Here is a 19,141-nt window from a genome sequence, read left to right on the forward strand (position 1 = left end):
GCTTCTGTCTTACATTTTGAGAAAGACGGGTTCTCTAAATTTAATTGAAAAATCATTCAAGTAATTTCGTGCTAAACACGAACATCTCAGGCTGTAAAAGAACGTTTTACACACAGAAAATAGTCTCCTGTGCTATTTACTGAAAATAGACTTGGAAATATGACTCACCATTTTGTCAGATTTTCCTTCAGACCGACGTTAAGGGTTCGGAGAATGAAGGCAGAATTGCTGCGGAAGGGGCCAGGCTACGTTTATATAGCGGCGCGCGACCGGATGGAGGAGAGGCGGGGCTCTGGCTTCGCTCTGGCGGGAGCGACAGTTAGCGGACACGAGTAAGAAAAGGAGGGAACGTTTGGGCGGAACTTTATGTGTGAAACGACCCATTCAGGAAGAGAAAGATTGCCAGTGGATGGAAAGTGCATAGTGAGGCAAGGGAGGGGGTTTTTCATTTAAACTGTAAACAAAAAATCCGCAATTTGCAGCCTACGCAAATATTGGACACTGAGCGAGGTCGTTTTTATGATATATATTTAGTAATATCCGTCCTAAACCCTTATGACCACATCGGACAAAAACAGATGTTAGGTTTGTAAGTCAGACTTAAAAAGGTTTTAAGAAAAGGTTAGACATTTCCACCATTTGTGACCCTGGATCACAAAACCCTTTGTACATAATCTAAAAAGCTAAATAAATAAGGTTTCCATTGATGTATGGTTTGTTAAGACAGGACGATATTTGGCCGATATACAACTATTTGAAAATCTGTAATCTGAGGGTGCAAAATAATCAAAATATTGAGAAAATCGCCTTTGAAGTTGTCCAAATGAAGTCCTTACCAATGCATGTTACTAATCAAAAACTGAATTGATATATTTACAGTAGGAAATTTACAAATGTATCTTAATGGAACATGATCTCTGCCTAATATCCTATTGATTTTTTTACATAAAAAAAGATAAATTTGACCCATACTATGTTTTTCTTTTTGCCTATTGCTACAAATATACCTGTGCTAATTAAGACCAGGGTCACATTTATGTTTGACCAGCTCTTTATTTTAAATTATATAATTTAACAGTTGACTTGAAGAAATAGTTCACTGATAAATGAAAACTGTCCCAAACCATTAACCTGTGGAAAGGAAACAGGAAAGTTGATATATATATATATATATAGTTTTTTTTTTTTTTTTTTTTTTTACCAATATTCAGCAAGTTATTGTCAATATAAGGTGAATCAATGTAAAGTGGACTGTAATGTAAAGTGAATTAGGACTGTCAAACTTTAAAAAAAGGACTAAACACCAAAACATAAGTATCATAAAAGAGGTTTCAAACTCAGGGGACTTTAAGGTAGTGCTAAGGGGCCAGTAAAACGTTTAGAGAAAACAGTGATAAAAATTAATTTTCTATTTAAAAAATAAGCCTAGAAGTGAGTAGGAAAAATATAAAAGAAACTAAATATTATCAAAATGATATTTTGGAATTTTTAAAGTAATTTACTGTATAAATGGGGTCTTTACACATAAACGTACATATGCACATTACACATGTATTTTAAATTTTAAAATTAAAATCATGAGAATCATTAAAGACTGAAAACCCATTATGCACTAGCTTAATTTTTTAACACATTGTAAGCATAAAGATTATTGTTAAAACATTTGATGTCAGCTTTCACCAAACCTATTGCATTTATATATGTGACCCTGGGCCACAAAACCAGCCATAAGTAGCATGGGTATATTTGTAGCTATAGCTAACAATACAATTTTTATGGGTCAAAATTATTGACTTTTCTTCTATGCCAAAAATCATTAGGATATCAAGTAAAGATCATGTTCCATTGAGATATTTAATATTTTTCTTTTTTTTAAATATATCAAAACGTAATATTTGATTAGTAATATGCATTGCGAATAACCTTACTTGGACAACATTAAAGGTGATTTTCTTATTTTGATTTTTTTGCACCCTCAGATTCCAAATTTTCAAATATCTTAGCCAAATATTGTCCTATCCTAACAAACCATACATCCATAGAAAGCTTATTTATTTATTTATGTATAAATCTCATTTACAAAAATATAACCTTATGACTGGTTTTGTGGTCAAGGGTCATGCATTAATTTTTATAATAAAATGTATTTCTTGACATTGCTTTCAAAAATAATAGGTTTTTATTTTTGAATGACATCTAAAGGACAAATCATTTCTGAACCTTGATTTCTTCCCAGAGCTTTCTTATAATAATAAAAAATAATTTTAGCAAAGTTGCTTAAAGGGCATTTGCTACATTTACTATGTTCAAAACCCAGAACATATTTAATCAGGCCTGAAAACGTGTTGCAATAACAGAGCCACATTTGCTTCACGTCTTGCACACGCAACCTCACGTATATCATGAACTTTGCACTTTTTACAGATATGCCATGAATCCAGACCTGCTCTGCAGGAATCCTCAGCAGATATGCTCTAAACTAGACGACAGCATTGTACAGTATGTTCACAACAACCACACTGACTGCAATAATGCTTTCTCACTCTTTCCCCACACAAGATTTTGTGGCTTAGATAAGTCTAAATGTTTAGAGAAGGACTCAACAGAGAATGTCTGGAATGCCTGGTAGGGCTGTTGGTGGTTTTAAGCAGAGGGCAGTGCATTTGTGTCAGCATATGAGAGGAAAGAAGCTAGGAAAGGGTCAAGTTTAAATTATGTTATTATTATGCTCTCAGATGTGAGAGACCATAAAATTCATCTTGTGTTTGGTGAAAGTGATCTTCGATCTTCTTCCAGCGTCAGACAGGGTGGGGCAGATTTGTTTAAAAAAGTTAAGTAAAAAAGAGCTGTATGTATAATGAGCTGTTAAGTGCTTGCTTTGCATGCAAATAGATGATCCTCCATGTAAATTAGAGCATTGTTTGTAAAAATTACCATTTTGTGTCTGGAATTATTTGCAATCTCACCTCACACTGAAAAAACTTTAAAAAGGATTTAAGTGCTACAAATATTTTAAATACAGTTGAAGTCAAAAGTTCCCATACACCTTGCACAATTTGCAAAATGTTAATTATTATACCAAAATAAGAGGGATCATACAAAATGCATGTTATTTTTTATTTAGTACTGACCTGAATAAGATATTTGATGTTTGCATGTAATCCACAAGAGAAAATAATAGTTGAATTTATAAAAATGACTCTGTTCAAAAGTTTACATACATTTGATTCTTAATACTGTGTTGCTACCTGAATCCACAGCTGTGTTTTAGCTGTGGTTTAGTGATAGTTGTTCATGAGTCCCTAGTTTGTCCTGAACAGTTACTGAGGGACTCATGTAATGTTCAAACGCTCACTGATGCTTCAGAAGGAAAAATGATGCATCAAGGGTATAAACTTTTGAACGGAATGAGCAAGTGTACATTTTTCTTATTTTGCCTAGATATAATGTTTTTTCCCTTTTAGTACTGCCCTTCAGAAGCTATATAAGATATGTTTCCCAGCAGACAAAATAAGTTAAACTTACCCTGATCTTCAAATTCAAAAAGTTTTCACCCCCCGGGTTATTCAGGTATCAACACAGTGTTAAGAATCAAGTGTATATAAACTTTTGACCAGGGTCAACTATAATTTTCTCTTGTAGACTATAAGCAAACATCTGAAAATGTAAAATATCTATTTCAGGTCAGTACTAATTAAAAAATAACATGTATTTTGTATAATCCCTCTTAGTTTGGTAAAAAAAATATTTTGCACATGCACTTTTGACTGTATTTACAAATAAACAAGTCTAAGTCCCTTTTTACCAATTAATTTTTATACTTTTTAATCCACTATTATGAAATTAGATGAAGTCATGGCAATTATTTTTTAACAAAATAAATAAGAAAAATACCCTAAGCAGTTTAAAGTTAAGTTACGTAAAATTTAACTTGATTTTTAAGTTAATTTAATGTAATTTATGTTGATATCACTTGTACAACCAGGTTGATTATGCTTAAAAATTTAAGGTAAATATAGTGACGTTTTTAAGTTGAAACAGCTGGAAATTTTTACCACTTAAAGTGTTTCTACTTAAGATTTACTTTTAAACCTTAGTCTTGGAATGACATTATCTTAAAGTGACATTTATGTCATTCATCTCAACAACTGATATGTTTCAAATTTTACTAGAATTTGGCATAATTTTAAACTTCGAGTCTGTACAAGGGCATCTGACATGCTGAAACAGACTTGACTGACTCATGAACTAAAGGCATGCAAATTGTGCTAGAATGTAAAACTTTTGTTGATTGCTTCCATGGCACCTTTTCAATGTGTTCCTCATTTGCATTCTCCTAGTCTTCAGGCAGTCGAATTACAAAGACATTACACAAGCAGTCTTCAGGTGGCACAGTAACACCCAGTCTTTTATTATTACCCCTGAGCACTTAAACCAAGAAAACAAAAGCTATTAGCATGGTAGTTAGCATTGTAATATTTAAACCTCACTATAGTAACTGTTGTTAGTAACTTCTTTGCTGATGAACTTAGTTTTATGACAAGCAACTCAGTAAAACAGACAAACAACTCAAGAGTCAATATGAAGTCTTTAAAAGATATCACCTTAACCTTTATAGTCTGTCACATGCACTTGGAGGTTGACCTACATGAGTCATGTGGATGACTTGTTCATATTTATACACTGACACCGACAAACAAAAACAGGCTGATATCTTCCATCAATAACCATGTAAAAAGCCACATAAACTACATATCAAATACAGCTTTCAAATGAGAATAGGGAACGCAAAACAATATTCTGTTACAGTGCATATACTATCTGACCAGATGGTGTGGAGATTCCTTTAATACTCCTCTCCTTCTTCCTCGCCCTCTTCTCCGACGCTGTCTGTTCCCACCTCTTCATAATCCTTCTCCAGGGCAGCCATGTCTTCTCTGGCCTCTGAGAACTCGCCTTCCTCCATACCTTCACCCACATACCAATGAACGAAAGCTCTCTTGGCGTACATCAGATCGAACTTGTGATCCAGACGAGCCCAGGCTTCAGCAATGGCGGTGGTGTTGCTCAGCATACATACAGCACGCTGTACCTTAGCCAGGTCACCTCCTGGAACCACGGTTGGAGGCTGGTAGTTGATGCCTACCTTGAATCCAGTGGGACACCAGTCCACAAACTGGATGGTACGTTTGGTTTTGATGGTGGCGATGGCAGAGTTGACGTCTTTGGGAACGACATCTCCACGGTAGAGAAGACAGCAAGCCATGTACTTGCCGTGACGAGGGTCGCACTTCACCATCTGGTTGGCTGGCTCGAAGCAAGCGTTGGTGATTTCCGCAACTGACAGCTGCTCATGGTAGGCTTTCTCTGCGGAGATCACTGGGGCGTAGGTGGCCAGAGGGAAGTGGATACGTGGATAAGGCACCAAGTTGGTTTGGAACTCGGTCAGATCTACATTCAGGGCTCCGTCGAAACGCAGGGATGCTGTGATGGAGGAAACGATCTGCCCGATCAGCCTGTTGAGGTTTGTGTAGGTGGGGCGCTCGATGTCGAGGTTTCTGCGACAGATGTCATAGATGGCCTCGTTGTCCACCATGAAGGCACAGTCGGAGTGCTCGAGGGTGGTGTGGGTGGTAAGGATGGAGTTGTAGGGCTCTACCACTGCAGTGGACACTTGAGGAGCTGGATAAATGGCGAATTCTAGTTTTGACTTCTTTCCATAGTCAACAGAGAGCCGTTCCATTAGGAGAGAGGTGAATCCAGAGCCGGTGCCACCACCAAAACTGTGGAAGATCAGGAAGCCCTGGAGCCCAGTGCACTGATCAGCCTGCAAGATTGAATGAGTTATTTCAACAATCACTGGCCAGGATTTGTCTAATGCAGGGTTCCTCAAATCTTGCCCTTCAGAGTTTAGCTTCAACCCAGATCCAACGCACCCGAGCAACCTTAAGGTCTTCAGCAACACTAGGAAATCACAGGTACAGTTATAAGTCATACTTTTTCATACACTGTGCAGAATCTGCAAAATGTTTATTTTACCAAAATAAGAGGGTTCATACAAAATGCATGTTATTTGTTATGTAGTACTGACCTGAATAAGATATTTCACATAAAAGATGTTTACATATAGTCCACAAGAGTAAATAATAGTTGAATTTATAAAAATGACCCGTTCAAAAGTTTACGTATGCTTGATTCTTAATACTGTGTTACCGGAATGATCCACAGCTGTGTTTGTTGTTTGTTTGTTTGTTTAGTGATAGTTGTTCATGAGTCCCTTGTTTGTCCTGAACAATTAAACTGCCCACTGTTCTTCAGAAAAATCCTTAAGGTCCCATTCAGAATTTTTGTGTATTTGAACCCTTTCAAACAATGACTATTTGATTTTGAGATTCTTCTTTTCACACTGAGGACAACTGAGGGACTCATATGCAACTATTACAAAAGGTTCAAACGCTCACTGATGCTCCAGAAGGAAATACAATTTATTAAGAGCTGGGGATGAAAACTTTTGAACAGAATGAATATGTGTACATTTTTCTTATTTTGACTAAATATAATTTTTTTTTCATTTAGTACTGCCCTTCAGAATCTACAGAAGATACTTACATGTTTCCCAGCAGACAAAATAAGTTAAATTTACCCTGATCTTCAATTCAAAAAAGTTTTCACCCCCCTCCCCCCACTCATTGTTTTTTTCCTTCTGAAGCATCAGTGAGCGTTTGAACCTTCTGTAATAGTTGCATATGAGTCCCTCAGTTGTCCTCAGTGTAAAATGATGGATCTCAAAATCATACAGTCATTGTTTGAAAGGGTTCAAATAAACAAAAACTCTGAAAAACCAAAGAATTTGTGGGAAGAGCAGCGGCCAGTTTAACTGTTCAGGACAAACAAGGGACTCATGAACAACTATTACTAAACAAAACAAAACAAAAAAAAAAACACTTACCTGTGGATCATTCAGGTAACAACACAGTATTAAAAATCAGGCATATGTTAAATTTGAAAGGGGTCATTTTTATAAATTCAACTATTATTTTCTCTCGTGGACTATATGTAAACGTCTTTTATGTGAAATATCTTATTCAGGTCAGTACTACATAACAAATAACATGCATTTTGTATGAACCCTCTTATTTTGGTAAAATAATTCACATTTTGCAGATTCTTCAAAGTGTATGCAAACTTTTGACCTCAACTGTAGGTGAGCTTGATCAAGGTTTGAGCTAAACTCTGCAGGACAGTGGCCCTCCAGGACTAGATTTGTGAAACCCTGCTCTAATGCAACACCCAAGATAAAGACAACTTTTTGACCCCATGATTTTCTTACAAGTTTGCGAGTCCTGTCTAGCACCAGGTCAATGATCTCCTTGCCAATGGTGTAGTGCCCACGGGCGTAATTGTTGGCAGCATCCTCTTTACCAGTGATCAGTTGTTCAGGGTGGAACAGCTGGCGGTAGGTACCTGTGCGCACCTCATCTGGAAAATCAAGTGGATAATTTTACGAAATTGATGGAAAAACATTTCACTTTACAGTGTTCTTCACTGTAGAATTATACAAGGGGAATCAGTTTCATTACCAATGACGGTGGGCTCCAGGTCAACAAAGACTGCTCTAGGAACATGTTTCCCAGCTCCAGTCTCACTAAAGAAGGTGTTAAAGGAGTCATCGCCCCCGCCAATCGTTTTATCACTTGGCATCTGACCATCTGGCTGGATTCCATGCTCTAGGCAATACAGCTCCCAGCATGCATTGCCCATCTGCACACCTGCCTGGCCGACATGGACTGAGATGCATTCACGCTAGGGTGTAAATTAGAAGCATGGTTAAAACTAGTTAAAGTTGAGGACATTTAACTTGCTCTTGGGCAAAAATTGAGCTATATCTTTTAATTCTTAAAAATACAAAACTAAAACTGACAACCATTATCAAGACAATCCAGATTTATAAAATAAAGTCAAAAAAGTCAATTACAATTGTTTATTATTATAAATAATGCATTGTACAAGTAAATAATTTAAAACATCCTACCATTGTAGAACTTTCCTCTGGCCGACGTCAAGAGTTCGGTTGAGAAATGTTGTGTATGTTCTCTGTGACGATATCATCACTATATAAAGAGCAAGCTGATGTCATGGTAACATGGTTTGTTGTTGGCAACAAAGGGGTTAAGTCCAATTGTGTGAATGTCAATCATAAATGACCACAGTGCACTGAACAAACAGGCCCAGTCACATCCCAGTGCTTCTTGTTTCATGCAAAAGACACACTCTAACAGGTCAACACTAGTCCACTCATCCACAGACATTAATATTTAACCCTGCATTGGTGGATCACATCTTTGGTGAGGTTTGCATCACCGATTAAAGAACAAGCTAAAAATGCAAGAGCGGAAAGGAGTGTAAACTTAATTTTTGCTCCAACAACCTTTGACACACACTGTGGCACAATCACTATTGCTCATACATTTGCTTATGAATTGATTTGCTCATGATTTGATAAAATGAAAACTGTAACAATAACTATATGAGCATCCATACTACCAGACAATAATGTTTAATTATTAGCTTAATCTAAATACTTAAAAGTTTGGTTTTCAATATTGGGAAAACCACTCTGAAAAGTGATTCCAATGATATTGATCCACTGTGTCATTATAGTTGTAGTGTGGACTCTATTATGCTGTTATACAGTTGAGGTCAAAAGTTTACATACACCTTGCAGAATCTGCAAAATAAGAGGGATCATACAAAATGCTTGTTATTTTTTATTTAGTACTGACCCGAATAGGGTATTTCACATAAAAGATTTTTACATATAGTTCACAAGAAAAAAATAATAGCATCATTTGTAAAAATGACCCTGTTCAAAAGTTTACATACACTTGATTCTTAATACTACTTGACTGATCCACAGCTGTTTTTTTTTTTTTGTTTGTTTAATGATAGTTGTTTACGAGTTCCTTAGTTTGTCCTGAACAGTTCAACTGCCTGCTGTTATTCAGAAAGATCCTTCAGGTTCCACAAATTAAATTATTTTTTGTGTATTTTAACCTTTTCCCAAAATGACTATGATTTTGAGATCCATCTTTTCACACTGAGGACAACTGAGGGACTCATATGCAATTATTACAACAGGTTCAAACACTCACTGATGCTCCAGAAGGAAAAACAATGCATTAAGATCGGGGGGGGGGGGGTGTAATTTTTTTTCCCTTTTTTTCCCAAATATCATAGTTTTTTCATTTAGTACTGCCCTTCAGAAGCTACAGAAGATACTTCAGAAGACAAAATAAGTTAATTTTACACTAATCTTTAAATTCAAAAAGTTTTCACCCCACCCCTGGCTCTTAATGTATTGTTTTTCCTTCTGAAGCATTAGTGAGTGTTTGAACCTTTTTGTAATAGTTGCATATGAGTCCCTCAGTTGTACTCAGTATGAAGATGGATCTCAAAATCGTACAGTCATTGTTGGAAAGGGTTCAAATACACAAAAAAGTTTAACTGTTCAGGACAAACAAGGGACTAATGAACAACTATCGCTAAACAAAAAAAAACCCACAGCTGTGGATCATTCAGGTAACAACACAGTATTAAGAATCAAGCTTATGTATTTTTGGACAGGGTCATTATTTAGTTCTCTTGTGGACATGTTAACATCTTTTATGTAAAATATCTTATGCATTTTGTATGGTAAAATAATTAACATTTTGCAGATTCTGCAAGGTGTATGTAAACTTTTGACATCAACTGTATGTATTATTTTTAAAAAGTGGTATGTAAACTTGTATGTAGTATAGATATGAATGTTATGCATCTTGTTGAGAAGACATTAATGTTATTATTATATTCTCTAAAATTGTTAGATTTCCTTGTTTTTTCAACCATTTTGTCTTCTCCATGTGTTTTAGCATTTTGTGTGTTTATGAAGTTATACTCAAAGGATACTAACAGCTCTAAAAGCTCTTTCTGTTTGTTTCTGTCTCTACACAAGCGGTGCAAACTGACCCCAACTCACCTGAACCACTTGCTATGTCATTTCTGTACACTAATTAAGTCTGTACTATTGTTAACCGGCTGGGTGGCCATGGAGCTCAGGAACAAACATCTCATCTGTTCCCAGACTGTTCCCATGACAATAAATGCACATGAAACATGTAATCAAGTCAGTTGGGGGAGGCTGGAGCTTTGTTTAAATTGTTAGTAGCTGTTATAACCTGTGTTACATATTCTGAAACTCATAGGCTTGCATTTCTGTTGGCCAAGGAGTAAGGAGGTTATCAAAGTGCTGTCTTTTTGTATTGTTTTGATTGGTAATATCACATTAGAAGATTAAGAAACAAGTGAGGCCTAGTTTTATGGCCTTTTAAAAGTGGATTTATGATGTGAAATGAACGAGAGGACGCTATAATTTCAGTATAATTTCAATTTTAATATACTTCTTGAAGGCTTCTTGACAGGGTGTTTCTTACAGAGAACTGCATGTTAAGACAGAACATCCTAAGCTACCAAAATGCTGCAGGACATTTTCCCTTTCTATAAAATGTGTATATAGTTAATGTGATACATCTTAGTTTTTCCACAGGCTGGTTTTAAATACCAGAACATTTATCATTCAGATATTTATAGTCATTGAACATTCACATGTTTTTATTAGGAGGAAAAGTGAATAGACTAAACCTCTTACAGCTGTCTGTTGGTTCAAAGGCCGGATAAATATTTTAATATTCAAAACTGATTCAAATATAGAGCTTACCAGGTAGGAAAATTACAACTCCGATATCTAAACAGGTCAGATTTACACAGTACACACTGACAAAGTCAGTCACAAGAGTTCACAAATTAGCAGCTAATTTACCCTTGGGAGATTTTACACTGTTTTGGCAAAAGCAGATTCCCTGTATGTTGGATATCAGATTATATCATTAGGCATTATAATAGAGGAGCGATTTAGTTGCAGCACTTCGGCATTTCAACCAATCCATTTTAGCCAGGTGCTAAATGTGCTGAAATACTGAATTTAAGTCTTTGTCATTTCTCATCAATCTCATCTGATGTAATTAGCATAGAATCAGAGATTAACACAGAGAATTGAATTTTAAAAAGAGATGTTAGTGTACATATTTCTGTTGAGCATGGCAGTAGTAATTTATCAAATGACAGAGAAGAGTGTAACCAGGCATATATCCAAATTCGGTTGCAGACGAGCATAATTTTGCCTTTTTAAATAACAGATTTGGCCTGGATCACAGTGGTGGAAAGTGAGTGAATAAGCCCCCCTCAGTTCATTCAGCGTTTCCAACCTAATGTTGCCTGTCATCATAATATCAGTGCATCACAGACTACATTTTCCCATATCAATATTAAAATTAAAATCTGTATTTTTCTATTTTAATTGTTAGCAAGATCATGAAATGACATTTGTCTGATCTCCAGTTCTTTAAAGAATAAAGCCTTTGTGTACCCGTCTAAAAGGAACTATAAAACATTCATGCAACCTTGAGAAAAGTTTAAACCTTTTTGATTTTAAAATACATTGCAAAATGTGTTTCAAGCAAACTGTTGTTTATACAGTACAATACAGTGGTTTGTCCCATCGCATAATTATCTTTGGTGGCATACTTGAAGACCTCAATAATAGACAAAGAAAAACATAAATATAAAGTTTTTGATCATAAAAGTAATGAGATGAACCCCTCGCATGCAGAGCTAGAAACCCCATCTAAGGAACAACATGTTAAAATACTGAAGTGGCTCTACATGTACAGGAGAATCTAGAGATAATAAAACCAGCAAAAGAGTCCCTTTTTCCTGATTTAAAGTCAACATGAAATGAAGTTTGCACTTCCCACTTTATTCCCAAAATATGGTGTATTTCTGAATAATAAAGAATATACTGTACAGTGGGACTTCCTATCATAAATACATCTAAACTTACATTTTGATTAGTAATATGCATTGCTAATTTCTGAATATTTAGATTTTTTTTTGCAATCATTGCATTAATTGAAAGCTTATTTATTCAAATGATAACTAAATATACAAATCTCAGTTTCCAAAAATTGACCCTTATGACTGGTTTTGTGGTCCAGGGTCACATTTGTTTTATTTTGCAGTATGTGGAACAAGCACGGAAGAATTGTGCACGGTAATTTCATGTTGACTTTAAGCAGAAGAGTAAAAGATTTCACTGAAATACATTGACTGATGTGCGCCATATTCAGTTTAGGGCAAAAAATCAGATGGTTATAACTTCCCAAAATGGCCCAATGACAAACACCAATCAAATCGTCCCAGTCTTCATCCCTGTTAAAGATTTTTAATTGTGTCAATGGCCACGTTCACACTAAGTTTCAGCAGTGACAACCGCATTTAAATATGGCTGTATTTTTTGACCAGTGTAATACTACAGCAACCAAATATTTATTACATTCAGCAATTTTAACCAAATCGCTGTTGACAGAGGCATTGTGTTTTGTTTATTTTTGAAAGTGTGCTTCACAGAACGTGCTCTTGCAGTGTTGCCATGTCCACTTATTATGTGTATCTGGCCTTGTCGTTTGGCTTATAAAGTGATCCAGTTTATTGAATTGTTAAAATAGGCAGGTGCAGGTTGCCATATTTTTGTCTTATTTCCAATATAAATCATTTGGATTTATTTAGGTTTATTTTTTCCTGTTCTTGTATACTGTTTTTGTTTTTCTGGGAAGACCTGGCAACACACATCAAGTCAAGGCTTGTATGCATAAAGAAGAGCACATCTTATTAAAATATGTCATTAACAAGTTGTTCTCTTCAGTTGCACGCAAAGACATTTTGTAAATGTGGTTGTCACTCCCGTAAATGACTGAAGTGTGAGTGTACAGATGAGGATTAAACACCAAAAGGTGAACTGAAAAGCAGTTTGGCTGCAGTGTGTACGTGGCCCATATCACTCTATGACATTTAGTGTAAAATATGCTACTGCAAATATTTTCTAATGTCTTTTATCATGTATCATTACTCCAAATCTACAAAGTGACCACAGTATATAGAACAGAGCTTTTTTTTTTTTGCTTACATGAGAAGCCCTAATTTTTGAAGATGTTTTATAAAAAATGTTATCACAGTAAAGTGGTGAGAAAACGAAGGGTAAGAACAGGTGATTCTGAGAGGGCTGTTCCGCTCACAGTTTCTGGGTGAAGTTTTCAGGGAAGACTCCTTTAGCTAGGAGGTTTTTATTCTGAAGCCAGTGTGACTCTTTTACGCCCAATAACCAGCCTTCATCCTGCAAACACAAAACAAAAAGACAATGAGTCATTGTCTGATTGTGTGTGAGTGTATGTATAAACATGGGTGCCATGACTGACCTGTTCGTCTGGGTTGGCAAAGGGAAGCACAAGCACAGTGTCACCAGCCTTCAGGTCAAGTTCATCACTGTCTGTTGCTCCGTAGTCATGCATCACTTTCACCTACAAAAAATCATGTTAGTAAATTCTGTTCATACACATACCATTATTCGAAATTTTGAAAAGTAAAGAAATAAAAACATTCACTTATGAAAGATGTTTTAAATTGATCAAGTGACAGTAAAGGTTTTTACATTGTTACAAAAATAAATAAACATATTAAGCAGAACAATTGTTTTCATCTCTGATAAATATTTCTTGAGCAGCAAATCAGAATATTGGAATGTTTTCTGAAGGATCTTGTGACACTAAAGACTGGAGTAATGATGCTGAAAATTCAATTTAAATTTAATTTAAAAAAATATTAAAATATAGAATCCAATTATTATAAATAATTTCAAATTTCTAAATAATAAAATAATTGACCATTTCTAAACATTTTACTGTTTTTACTATGTATTATATGTAATAAATTACATTTAAAATCTATTAAAATACAGAAAACATTATTATAATTTGTAATAATATTTCAAAATATAACTATTTTAAACTTTTTTATTTGAATTACAGTAAAATAAAGTAATACTGTATGTATTATATAACTAGATAAAAAGGTTCGTCAAGACAAACTTTAGGTTGGCTTGGGAAAGCCTAGCCTGAAAGTTTAAAGTAATTGTAAAGCCTTTAAGTTTGAAAATTGAGATGTTTATAGCATGATTAACATGTTGTTAGCATGTTTTTAGCATGATTAGCCTGTTACTAGCATGTAGTTTTTATCATTACTAACATATTGTTAACATGTTTCTAACATGATTACTATGCTGGTAACATGTTTTTTAGCATGAAAAGCCTGTTACTAGCATGTTTTTAGCATGATTACCATGTTGCTAGCACGTTTTAACATAATTAGCATGTTGCTAACATTATTAGGATGTAGTTAGGATGTTTTAACATTATTGCCATATTGCTAATATATTTTTAACATGATTAGCATGTTGTTAACATATTTTTAACATAATTAACATGTTAGCATGATTAGCATGCAGTTAACATGTTTTTAGCATGAATAACCAGTTACAAGTATGTTGTTAGCATGTTTTTAACATGATTAGCTTATTACTAGCATGTTGTTACCATAATTAACGTGTAGTTAACATGTTGCTAACAAGTTTATAGCATGATTAGCATTGTCATTAGTATGATTAGTGTGTAGTTAGCATGTCTTTAACATGATTAGCCTGTTGCTAGCGTTATTAGCATGTAGTATGTTGGTAACATGTTTTTAATATGATTGACCTGTTACTAACATGTTGCTAGCATGATTAGCATGTTTAACATGTTGCTAACATGTTTGTAACATGATTAGCATGTGGCTAACATGTTTGTAGCATGACTAGCCTGTTATTAGCATGTTTTAACATGTTGCTAACATGTTTGTAACGTGATTAGCATGTTGCTAACATGTTTGTACCATGACTAGCCTGTTATTAGCATGTTTTAACATGTTTTAATACGTTGCTAACATGTTTGTAGCAATATTACCATGTTGCTAACATGATTACCATGTATTTACCATTTAGCTAACATGTTTCTAGCATTAACCTATTACTATCATGTTGTTAGAATAATTAACATGTTGCTAGCATGATTAGCATGTTGTTAACATGTTGCTAGCATGATTAGCATGTTGCTAACACGTTTTTAGCATGATCAGCCTGTTATTAGCATGTTGTTAGCACAATTAACATGTTGTTAATCATGTTTTAACATTAAAAGCATGTTGCTAGCATGTGTCAGCATGAAGTAGCATGTTGCTAACATGTTTGTAGCAATATTACCATGATGCTGACATGATTAGCCTGTTACTAGCATGTTGTTGGAACAATTAACATGTTGCCAGCATGATTAGCATGTTGCTAACACGTTTTTAGCATGATCAGCCTGTTATTAGCATGTTGTTAGCACAATTAACATGTTGTTAATCATGTTTTAACATTAAAAGCATGTTGATAGCATGTGTCAACAAGAAGTAGCATGTTGCTAACATGTTTGTAGCAATATTACCATGTTGCTAACATGATTAGCCTGTTACTAGCATGCTGTTGGAACAATTAACATGTTGCTAGCATGATTAGCATGTTGCTACATGTTTCTAGCATGATTAACCTGTTACTAGCATGTCGTTAGAACGATTAACATGTTGCTAGCATGATTAGCATGTTGCTAACAGGTTTTAGCATGATCAACCTGTTATTAGCATGTTGTTAGCACAATTAACATGTTGTTAATCATGTTTTAACATTAAAAGCATGTTGCTAGCATGTGTTAGCATGAAGTAGCATGTTGCTAACATGTTTGTAACAATATTACCATGTTGCTAACATGATTACCATGTATTTAGCATTTAGCTAACATGTTTTTAGCATGATCAGCCTGTTATTAGCATGTTGTTAGTACAATTAGCATGTTGTTAATCATGTTTTAGCATTAAAAGCATGTTGCTAGCATGTGTTAGCATGAAGTAGCATGTTACTAACATGTTTTTAGCAATATTACCATGTTGCTAACATGATTAGCCTGTTACTAACATGCTGTTGGAACAATTAACATGTTGCTAGCATGATTAGCATGTTGCTAACACGTTTTTAGCATGATCAGCCTGTTATTAGCATGTTGTTAACACAATTAACATGTTGTTAATCATGTTTTAACATTAAAAGCATGTTGCTAGCATGTGTCAGCAAGAAGTAGCATGTTGCTAACATGTTTGTAGCAATATTACCATGTTGCTAACATGATTAGCCTGTTACTAGCATGCTGTTGGAACAATTAACATGTTGCTAGCATGATTAGCATGTTGCTACATGTTTCTAGCATGATTAACCTGTTACTAGCATGTCGTTAGAACGATTAACATGTTGCTAACACGTTTTAGCATGATCAACCTGTTACTAGCATGTTGTTAATCATGTTTTAACATTAAAAGCATGTTGCTAGCATGTGTTAGCATGAAGTATGTTACTAACATGTTTGTAGCAATATTACCATGTTGCTAACATGATTAGCCTGTTACTGTCATGTTGTTAGAACGATTAACATGTTGCTAGCATGATTAGCATGTTGTTAACATGTTTCTAGCATGATTAACCTGTTACTAGCATGTCGTTAGAACGATTAACATGTTGCTAGCATGATTAGCCTGTTACTATCATGTTGTTAGAATGATTAACATGTTGCTAGCATGGTTAGCATGTTGCTAACATGTTTCTAGCATGATTAACCGGTTACTAGCATGTTGTTAGAACGATTAACATGTTGCTAGCATGATTAGCATGTTGCTAACATGTTTCTAACATGATTAGCTTTTTAATAAATCTTGGGTTCCCAGTGCAATTTACCTTATAGAGAACAGATGGAGGAAGCTCTGCATCTGATGAGCCATTTGTCACTGTTGGCGCTTCATTCTAAATACAAAGAATAAAGAGAAGCATTTAATTACACCTGAACAACTCAACAGAATAAAACAAAGCTGCTATACACAGAAATGTACACAAAAACTGACATTCAACATGACCACGATGGAAACCCGCCACACCCACAAAACAACATGATCTACCTCTGATTCATCCTAACTCTATCTACAATACAACCACAATTAATCTTGTTACTCTTACACTTCGAAGCTCCTCCCACTGAGGCGGCTCTGACTCCGCCTCCCAAGTCTGAGCCGTACCACTGGCCCAGTTTGTATCTGCGTCTTGCTTTTGCCCTACCTGGGACCCTTCCTCGCCCCAGCACTCCACACCATCGTCCTCCCAGTTTGGCTGCGCAGGTGCAGCTGTTTCATTGGCCCAGTCTGACACGCTGTCCTGCTCATCCCAGCTGGGAGGCTCATACGGCTGAACGGCAGGAGTGACCTCGTCATCCCATTGAGGAGCCGCATATGGCTGCTGGCCATAAGGCTGAGCGACAGCTTCGTCATCTGAGTCCCACTGCTGGGAGGGGTCTGCAGCAGGAGGCTGACTAGGCTGGGATGGGAAGGAAGGGTCGCCAGGATTGTTTATTGGGTTTGGGCAGATTTTTGGGGAGTTTTGAAAGGTAAAATAGATGCCGGGAGTAAATGCCAGGCAATATGACAAAAAGCACAAAGAATTCGGAAGAAAAAGGGAATAAATTAAGAAAAAGATAAAGAGGAGACTTGAATTACTGTTCATTCTAAACTCCCAAAATAGTTATTTTAGTATTATTTGTAGTTTTTGTATTAATATTTTGAGTTACCTTTTATTTTAGACTTTCAGTTATATTTCAGTTGTAGTTAAATATTTGGTAATTTTGTCATTTTATTAGTTTTGGTTTATTTAAAACATTAGTATTTAGGTTTAACATTTTTATTTTGATTTCAGTTTTAATTTTTATTTCTAGTTAGTAATTTTACCTCTTCAACTTCAACTACACAAAAATTAGAAATGTTGCCTTGGCATCTAGAAATAAATTTCTATTAACAAATGTCTGTAAATTAATTCTATTTATTTAGAATAAATTAGTTTCTTTACATTTCTATTCTATTTATTTATATAAATTTCTATTCATTTTAAAATGTTAATAACTTTAGCTTTTATTTTTAGTTAGGGTTGGGATAATAACCCAATACATTGACAATTGCAATACATTTTTAATAGATTTTTTACAGTGTAAATCTTGTGCCTTGGCAACTGAACTTAATTTCTATTAAAAATTCTATTAATTAATTCTATTAATTTCTATTATTAATTGTATTAATTTATAATTAATTTGTTTACATACATTTCTATTAATTTCTATAAATGTCTATTAATTCATTCTATTCTATTTGATTTCTATTAACAAAAATGTTAATAACTTCAGCTTTCCTTTTTAGTTAGGGTTAATTAATTTAGAATTGATTTATGTCTATACATTTCTATTAATTAATTGTATTAATTTCTATACATCTCTATTAATTCTATTCTATTTGATTTTTATTAATACAAAAATGTTAATAACTTTAGCTTTTATTTTTAGTTAGGGTCAGGGTGAGGATAACTGACAATTGCATTACATTATTTAATGTAAAAACAGAAATAAATGAATATTAACAAATTTATATTAACGATTTCTGTTAATTTCTATACATTTCAATTCATTAATTCTATTCATTTAGAATTAATTAGTTTCTATAAATTTCTATTAATCTATTCATTTCTATGAACTTCTATTAATTCATTTTATATCTATTAACAAAAAGATTTTTTTTTTTTTTTTTTTTTTTTTTTTTTTTTTTAGTTAGTGTTAGGATAATAACCCTGACAATTGCAATACATTAATTTAATAGATTTTTTTTACAGTATAAATCTTGTGCCTTGGCAACTGAAATAAATTTCTATTAACAAATTTCTATTAACAAATTTCTATTAATTTCTATTAATTTCTATACATTTCTATTAATTTCTATACATTTCTATTAATTCTATTCTATTTTATTTCTATTAAAAAAATGTTAATAACTTTTATTTTTAGTTAGGGTTAGGATAATAACCCTGACAAATGCAATATATTATTTATTCAATTTAATAGATTTTTTTCCAGTATAAATCTTATAACTCCAAATATATGGTAGAAAAATGAGTGAAATCTGTTATCATATAATTTACCATGTAGCAAGATTCACATACAAATACAAATTTGCAAATTGTGCATTTTATTTATTTTTTTTTTTTTATATATATATATATTTT

General features: G+C 34.2%; 3 protein-coding genes across 11 annotated transcripts in view; all 3 read right to left on the minus strand.

The window, feature by feature from the left end:
• Positions 1-333, minus strand: part of tuba8l4 (tubulin, alpha 8 like 4) — a 3,709-nt gene extending 3,376 nt beyond the window's left edge. Inside the window, exon 1 of the mRNA XM_051112261.1 lies at positions 169-333. Within this exon, the coding sequence (XP_050968218.1) occupies positions 169-171 (3 nt within the window). The 5' untranslated portion in view covers positions 172-333. The remainder of the gene's footprint in view (positions 1-168) is intronic.
• Positions 334-4,381: 4,048 nt separating this feature from the next.
• si:ch211-114n24.6 (uncharacterized protein LOC795591 homolog) lies at positions 4,382-8,197 on the minus strand. Its single transcript, XM_051111999.1, has 4 exons — positions 8,033-8,197; positions 7,581-7,803; positions 7,331-7,479; positions 4,382-5,827 (listed from the first exon to the last, which is right to left on the minus strand). Exons 1-4 carry the CDS (start codon positions 8,033-8,035, stop codon positions 4,847-4,849), a joined length of 1,356 nt encoding a protein of 451 aa, XP_050967956.1. The 5' UTR covers positions 8,036-8,197; the 3' UTR covers positions 4,382-4,846.
• A 4,877-nt stretch (positions 8,198-13,074) lies between these two features.
• bin1b (bridging integrator 1b) overlaps positions 13,075-19,141 on the minus strand; it is a 33,405-nt gene continuing 27,338 nt past the window's right edge. For 5 of the 9 annotated variants that reach the window (XM_051111995.1, XM_051111992.1, XM_051111993.1 and 2 more), the window contains 4 exons: positions 17,063-17,416; positions 16,787-16,852; positions 13,350-13,451; positions 13,075-13,267 (listed from right to left, as the gene is read on the minus strand). In XM_051111995.1, coding sequence (XP_050967952.1) covers positions 13,166-13,267; positions 13,350-13,451; positions 16,787-16,852; positions 17,063-17,416 — 624 coding nt within the window. In that variant the 3' untranslated portion in view covers positions 13,075-13,165. The remainder of the gene's footprint in view (positions 13,268-13,349; positions 13,452-16,786; positions 16,853-17,062; positions 17,417-19,141) is intronic. The other 4 variants (XM_051111998.1, XM_051111997.1, XM_051111996.1 and 1 more) reach the window with 2 other exon arrangements.

This window comes from Labeo rohita, chromosome 6, assembly GCF_022985175.1.
Source record: "Labeo rohita strain BAU-BD-2019 chromosome 6, IGBB_LRoh.1.0, whole genome shotgun sequence".
In the NCBI taxonomy this organism is placed as follows: domain Eukaryota; kingdom Metazoa; phylum Chordata; class Actinopteri; order Cypriniformes; family Cyprinidae; genus Labeo; species Labeo rohita.